General features: G+C 43.5%; 1 protein-coding gene across 1 annotated transcript; it reads left to right on the top strand.

The window, feature by feature from the left end:
* Positions 1-4891: 4891 nt before the first annotated feature.
* Positions 4892-5690, top strand: LOC136608478 (speriolin-like protein). The gene is made up of 2 exons (XM_066589112.1): positions 4892-5025; positions 5324-5690. Exons 1-2 carry the CDS (start codon positions 4927-4929, stop codon positions 5654-5656), a joined length of 432 nt encoding a protein of 143 aa, XP_066445209.1. The 5' UTR covers positions 4892-4926; the 3' UTR covers positions 5657-5690.
* The last annotated feature ends 2072 nt before the right edge of the window (positions 5691-7762 follow it).

Genomic DNA, 7762 nt, shown 5'->3' on the forward strand with positions numbered 1-7762 from the left:
CCTGAAAGCACAGCAGAATAAGTTGGCGCTATACAAATAACAAGTTTCTTATAATGTCAAAGCCTCCAAATCACTGATTTTAGACAGGGCGGTGTCTCCGGAGATCTGCGGTTGAGCTATGCTCCTTTCCTTTTGCATGGGCTTGTGGTAAACCTCCTTACCTATGTATCGCCCTTACATGCTCTGTATCCAATCTGCATGCTAGTAACTATACCCAAATCTACAGGCAACTAAAAAAGACATCGCCTCCTCCTGAATCAGCTGCATTGCAACCACTTAAATGATGACCCTTCCTAAAGTGTTATATCGGTTCAGGAACATTCCTTTCCACTTCCCTTCCTTTACTTAAAAGACATAATTCATGACTGCAGTTGTTTTATCTGGCAAAATAAAAGACACCTTATTGCCTCCAGTAGACCAGGGAGGGGTTGCCCATGTATAGGCAGATACTCCAAGGTGTCTTTAATAGGTCAGTGAAGAAACTGGTGGCTACAAACTTCATCCAAGCAATAGGCAGACTTGGAAACTGACATTATAGGCCCTAAAACCCTTCATCCTAGGGTCCCCGTATGCTAACGGACTTGTCTCTGCTACTAATACAACACAACAGTCCTGTTATAGAATTTACCTTTTGGGTGGCAGAAGGCAGAACACATGGGGGCATCTGCGAGCTTCTCACCTGTGTGAATAAGCCCTAAATCAGGAAAATTGGCTTCTACCTTGTTTTTTTTGCCTTCCTCTAGACCAACATCGGGGGCAATAGGCTGACCTGGATGGACATACGACGACTTTCAGCCTAAAATCCTATTTTATTTACTATGTGACCAGTTTAACTTACGGGGTCCGTGCGATGTCCGTTGTTAGGAAGTAGAAATTACGGCCTAAATATGGACAGAAGATACGCCCGTGTGATTGGGCCCTTGTGCGCTCCAGCTGGACATGTGGAAAGCTCGTTTGAATGCTTCTGAATGCAACTTTTTGTCTCTATTCACTGACAGCAGGCAGAGATCTTTATAATCACAAGCGATTGAAACAGAAAATATTAATTTACCTGGAGTACTATTTAGGCTCCTTCACACGGGCGTATTTCTGCACAAATTTGCACACGCAGCTTGTGTGCGCCATACGCAGAGAATAGGTCCCATTCATATCAATGGGTTCATACACATTTTCTGTGTGCTGTCTTGTGTGTACAAAAAAATAGGACCTGCTCTATTTTTTGCACTTTTGCATTTGCGCATCAAAGGTCCTCATAGAAGTCTATGGGAGGTGCACAAATGCGCCCGCAGTGCATACACGGATGCGCAATACTCTATGCAATTCCATGTAAAAAGAACACATCTGATCAAAATAGCAATTTAAATTAGGACGTGTTCGTCTGCTGTGCACAAATGAAGATGAACGTGTGCAAAAAATATAGTAAAATGCGCCAATATGTGCGGAAAAAAAGCCTAGTTCATAGCACAAGTACATATGCTTGTGTGAATGAGCCCTTAGTTGCAGTAAAATTGCATTACTTCAAAGACCCTCTTACACGGGCCAATAAATAGTTCAATAAATGCCCCGAATGGACGGAAAATGAGAATTCATTCGCTTGTCTTTTGTTGTTCAGTTTCTGCATAAACTGAATGACGGATCGGCTCGTGTAAACTTATGAATGATGGCCTGCTTACTGTGAATGGAGGTGGGCTGGAATTAACCCTGGCCGCTCCGTCTCCATTCACTGAGTGATGGTTGTTACTGTGTAAGCGCACACGAATGATTATCGCTGGAACGACTGTTGGACATCTCTGCCCCCTGCAGGTCGTTCCGTGTAAACGGGCCCTAAAACAGTTGTGTGGCGATCCAACACAGCCAAGTTCTTGTGAACTGCTTCCACTTTTTTCCCTCTGGGAAGACATTGAAGTTGCTTGCAGTGATTTGACTATAAGGCCGGGCTCATACGCCTGGAAGCGTTAGGCGCGGCGGATATTACGTAGCGTTTTACAGCTACGGATCCGGCCTATTGCCATACGCAGCAGCAATGTTAGACTGCACATGACAGCATATCTCACGCACGCTGCCTTGCGCAGCTTGCCAGGTTTCTTTTTTTTGTTCACATTTTTCACTCTGTCACTTCGGCGTATAAATGGCGCACATACGGAATGTAATTGTGTATGTACAGTGTTGACTACGCACCCATAGGGAATAATGCGCTCTATCGCATTATTGAACATGTTGCAGACTTTTTTTGCGCGCATGTTATACGCAATGAATTTTCGCAAGTGTGAATGGATCGATGAAAATCCATGTACTTTCATTGACTCCATTCACCACGTATTAAGCACATATAATACGCTATTAAATTACGCTCGTGTGAGCCCGGCCTAACTTAGAGCAAACGTTGCTACAGATAAACTTTAGTGTTTCTTTATGGGAAGGAAGTTTGCAAACTTTAAAAAAGTTTCTTGCAACTTTTTTCCTCATATGGAAACACTGACGTCGCCCACAAATTGCAGCAAATCTTGGCCCCTTCTGTGTCACTTTGGAGCCCTGGTGTTATTCTGCCTTGTGCTGAATATAGACAGACAGACTGGTTGCTAAGCATATGCCTACATCACTAGTAGCTAGACAATCACATATGACTTCACTGTTCTTTGTAACCCAGTTATGACATCACCGAGTTTTCTCGGAATGTTGGGTTCCTGCAGGTTCTGACCCGCTTCACTGCAGTACATTGCTCTCTAGACAGTTGAGGCTACAATATCCACAGTCTAGACCAGCAGAAGAACCCATTAAAATGTCTTCAGAAGCATATAGGAATAAGACCTGCTACAAAATAACGGATATTGTAGACAATGAGGCTGTAGAAACCCTCACTGCTGAGTCCCGGCGTCTACTGGCTGAGAATGCCAAGCTCCGTCAAGTTATGGGTCTCATGCAGGAGAACGTGGAGCTTCGGGACACTTTAAAAGATCACAAGATGACGATTGAATGCCTGTCTTCTCCAGGAAGATCAAAGGAGGGCTCACAGGGTAAATCTGAAAAAAGTCTTCATAATTCAGATGGTAAGTCTTCAATTTAATGCACCATAGGGGGCGCTACTGCTGCAGGAGCTGATGACGAGCTATGTCCATCCATGGGACGATTCTACATAAGTTATGAGACCGGCTCCTGCCTTACTTCCAGAACTTCAGCTGTTACAAAACTACAACTCCCAGCATGCCCAACTCCCATAGAGGGCGCTACTGCTGCAAAAATATATTGTGACTGGTTTTTTTAAGCGTTACCCATGTAGAACTAACGGCATGATACCTTTTTTCTGTGGGTCGGTACGATTACAATGATGCAATAAAATTCTATATTTTTCAAGCTTTTCACTTTTGCACAATAAAAACCCTTTTTTGGGAAATCCCTTTTTTTTTTTGCATCGTTGCTTTCAAAGTCCCATAACTTTTTTTCAATTTTCCATGGACGGAGCTCTGTGAGGTTTGTGTTTTTGTGTGACGAGCTGTAGCTTTTTTAAATTGGTATCCTGTTTGGGGTACATAGGGGTTTTTGATCACTTTATTGCGGTTTTATTGTAAAGTCATTATGGATATGATAATACCACAAAAGTGGTGCGGGGGATGGGGGGGTTAGCAATAATTTTTCTTTTAAATATATATTTTTTATACAAAGTGGGGAAAGTGCATAAAAAAGGGTGTGTTTGTTAGTTTTTAATTTTTTTTATTTTTTTATTTTTGTCCCTGTACGGGACTTTGTGCTGTATAGAAATATTGTAGAGATCACTTATAACAAGGTCTTAATGGTATTTATTCTTTCAATTGAAAGTTTCAGACGGCAGAGACAGACAGCAATTTTCGGACCCCTGCCCATCTCCAGGTAAGGAGTATTTCACATGCCCATCTTCTGACCATAGCCTATTGTAGGCGGACTGAATGCAGCCTTCGGTAAACTATATAGAAGGGAAGTTAAGTCACTATGTAAATGTTATTACATTATGTATCCCCTAGTGATCCGGTGTATCAGTCTATATTATACTCCAGAGCTGCACTCAATATTTTTGCAGGTTTTAACGCTGAAATGTCCCGGCATTTCTTGTTGGTTTATTTTTGGTATATCGGTGGCGTACTGACAATGACAGCAGCTGTTATAGGGCTCATGAGGCCCCACCCCTTGTCCCACCCCCGAGTATAGTAAGTGCAGGAGACAGAAGGAGGAGTTGGGTTATGCTTCAGTCATTAGTCCAGAGAGAGTAATAAAGATAATTCTGTTGGTGTGCTGAATTTTGTGAGCTATGGCCACCAGAGGGAAGTTGGGCACTATTAGTAACTGGGGGCTCTAGTGCTTCTCACAGCTGACACCTGTCAATAACCGCAGATGTAAACCATTTTAATTCTATCCTTCTATCTATCTCTATCTATAGCTCAAACTACTAACGATGACCTGTCCATCTGTGCGTGCTTGAGTGAGTGACTTATATGCTCCATCTCATGATCACATGATGGTGACATCACAGGTGTTGTACGCACACGGCTGCTGTCCGTCTGGGTGTTCGTTAGTATTACATAGCAACTGAGGCCGCAGTAGGTTTGTAGTCCGCCCCTTAATCTGCAAAAGGATGCAGGGCCTTTGATGACCCCACTGTCATGTGATCAGAGGCGCTGAGCATGATGGTGATGTCATCACAGGTCCTTCATCTCCAGTGCTATGCAGCGTCAGTGGCCTGTTGTATGAGATGAACAATGTATGTAGCAGAGCTGTGTGTTTGCACGTGCATATTAGAGCTGTGTGCGTGTATATATTTATATATATATATATATATATATATAATTTTTTTTTTTTTACTGTAATTTGTTTCAAGCAAAAGTACCTACTTAACTCTGTAATTAAACTTTCACAGATTCAGAAAAAGTGAAGCAGTGTCAGCGTTACGTTGGAGAGATGGCATTCGAGCTAGACCGCGTGATTCTGCGTACCGTCTTTCCAGAGCAACGTCTTTATGGATTCCAAGTGGCTAATATAAAAGACAAGATCAAACAGGTTACTAATCTAAACTACTATCTAATTATATACAGTAGTAAAACACAGCGCCTCCACAGGTGAAATAGAGAATTACACAGCTCACATTATAATTAGTAGATGCTCCATGTCATGAGCGGATGTGCTGGGTACTCCAGTGTGATGAAATGCTTTTCGTAGCCTCCATTAGGTCTGGATAATAGATTAGCATCCTGAATAAGGGACCCGTCCTCTATAATAAGAGAATTCACTAATAGGGTATCTGAACTAATGTTTTCTAAGCCAGACAATCCCTTTAAAGTCTATCTTATGGTTTCAGGTGGCCACTTGTTCACAGACTGGCAAGGTTAATGAAGAATTAAGATTTGAGATGATGAATCGCTACTATCATCTAATGGACCAATTAAAGAAGTTTGGCTACGACCGTAAAGTCCATCCTTACTTTACTGAATATCTGGTCAACACCTACGGAATCATGAAGGACAAGATGGCTACTGAGCCTGAGGATTTGTCGTCCATGAATGATCCACAATTCCTAAGGAAGATGATAACTGAGTGCATGTATACCGATAAGGTGAAAGACATCCTGATCATCCTGGACTGCCTGGTGTATCTTGCCAAGAAGGATGGAAGCTCCATCTTCATTCAGTGACTGCGGAAAATTCATTTATTTACAATCTGCCAATATTTCCATCAACTTCAATAAAAGTCCAATTTAATGATGTTGTCCTTTCTTCTGGCTTACACTTGTTGTGCCTACTTTCAACAAGAATCTTGTCTACCTTGGTAAAAAAAAAAAGGCATACATGGAATCTGATTTATTCTAGCTTCTTCTCATCTACTCTTAAATAGGTCGACCTGCATTAGAAAAACATGGCTGTCTCCTTCCAGGAATGGAGCCTCCCCTGGAAGGATGTGTAGAGATGAGCAAGCATTTTCTCTCTCCCCCCCCCCCCCCCCCCGCTACCCACCGCTCACCCAGCTGTCCCCCCCCCCCCCGAATCTACTTGGACCAGTATGCAGTTACTCGAGAAGAGCGATGCTTGCTCGAGTAACTGCCTTAATCGAGCATGCTCGCTCATCTCTAGTTGTGTGTCTTATGGCAACTTCCCTACAATGGAGATGGCTGCCATGGAACTGTATGAAACGGGAAGCACTTAGAGTTAAAGTACAGACCTAGAGCAGTAAATGCATCACCTCAATACTGATCCATAATTTGGCTGTGTGCATGAAGCTAAATAGTAGAGGGATACTTCTTCTGAGATAACACTTCACTTAAGCGTTGCAATACCAGGCACCGCCAATGGACAGGAGTGGTGCCGTTCCTCGGACCCTCTATAATATCATACACCTCCTTTAAATCCATAAATGACAAGTTATATTGAATCTTTTCAACAAAATACAGCCTTTATAAATTAAAAAAAATGCAGCCCCTACCGTAGATAAGTTGTTTTGCTGCAAAACCAGGCATGCAGTTCCATGCGTAACTGATGAGAGTTGTGGTGATTGGATGAATGGTCTTGCCACATGAGGCTCTAAAAGTGGTTTCCCCCTTGGCCTATAAGAAGCTCTCGGAGGTTCCTTGTATGTAGTGACCTCTTCTTCCGCTTATGTAGAGCTTGTTGACCACTAGACACCTCTACGATGCGGAGAAGAGACGCATTTTTGGTAGAAGCTGGAAGGTTATATTAGTGAATTGTCTCCCACCGGCCATTCTTACCAGACTGTTATTGAGGTGTTGGGACCAGTGGATGTGTGAGGGCACACAAGGCAACCGAGCTCAGGACCCCCCGACAGACTACCAGTAGAGAGGAGTGTCTGACCAGACTGTTAGGAGGTGTTGGGACCAGTGGATGTGTCAGGGCACACAAGGTGACCAGGCTCAGGACGACCCCGACAGACCACCAGTAGAGAGGAGCATCTGACCAGACGGTTAGGAGGTGTTGGGACCAGTGGATGTGTCAGGGCACACAAGGTGACCGGGCTCAGGACCCCCGAACAGACCACCAGTAGAGAGGAGCCTCTGACCAGACTGTTAGGAGGTGTTGGGACCACTGGATGTGTGAGGGCACACAAGGTGACCAGCTCAGGACCCCCGACAGACCACCAGTAGAGAGGAGCGTCTGATCGTCCGACAAGCACTAGCAGCTCCAACTATTTTGTTGTCAACTATCCAGAGACTGGTGGCGCCATTGTTACACCCCTGTGTCTGTCTGAATCATTTCCAGGTGCTTGGCTGAAAGACATTTGGTCTCACGGCCCCTATTTTATGTACTGCCTTTGACACCCACCACCGACTCAGTTTGCAGTGGTGTTTTGATTTCAATGGGTTTGTTCACATACACAAAAAAGAAAAATCTCAGCATGCACTGTCTTATTGTGCATTTGCACATCAAAGGTCCCCATAGAAATCAAATGCTCCCGCAATATGCAGAGATGTGTGAAGCACTGTGTAATTTTCCCCGTCAGAAAAAAGATATATCTGGAACTCATTATAGTAAATGGCAATTTAAATTGGGTCGTGTTTGTCTGCCGCTCGCAAATGAGCATGCCCCGTCGATGGAAAAAGTACAATAAAACTGCCAACATGTGCGCAAAATTCCTCATTTATAGTGCAAGTATGCTGCGCTGAGGCATGTACAATTGTACTTATGCCTGTGTGAAGGAACCCTAATAGTCATACAGTGTAAATTTAGGCCAGAAAGTGTAAAAGTGTGGCAATCTTATCACAGTGACTAATGCTGGATGCTGCCACATC

The sequence above is a fragment of the Eleutherodactylus coqui genome, chromosome 1 (assembly GCF_035609145.1).
Source record: "Eleutherodactylus coqui strain aEleCoq1 chromosome 1, aEleCoq1.hap1, whole genome shotgun sequence".
NCBI lineage: Eukaryota > Metazoa > Chordata > Amphibia > Anura > Eleutherodactylidae > Eleutherodactylus > Eleutherodactylus coqui.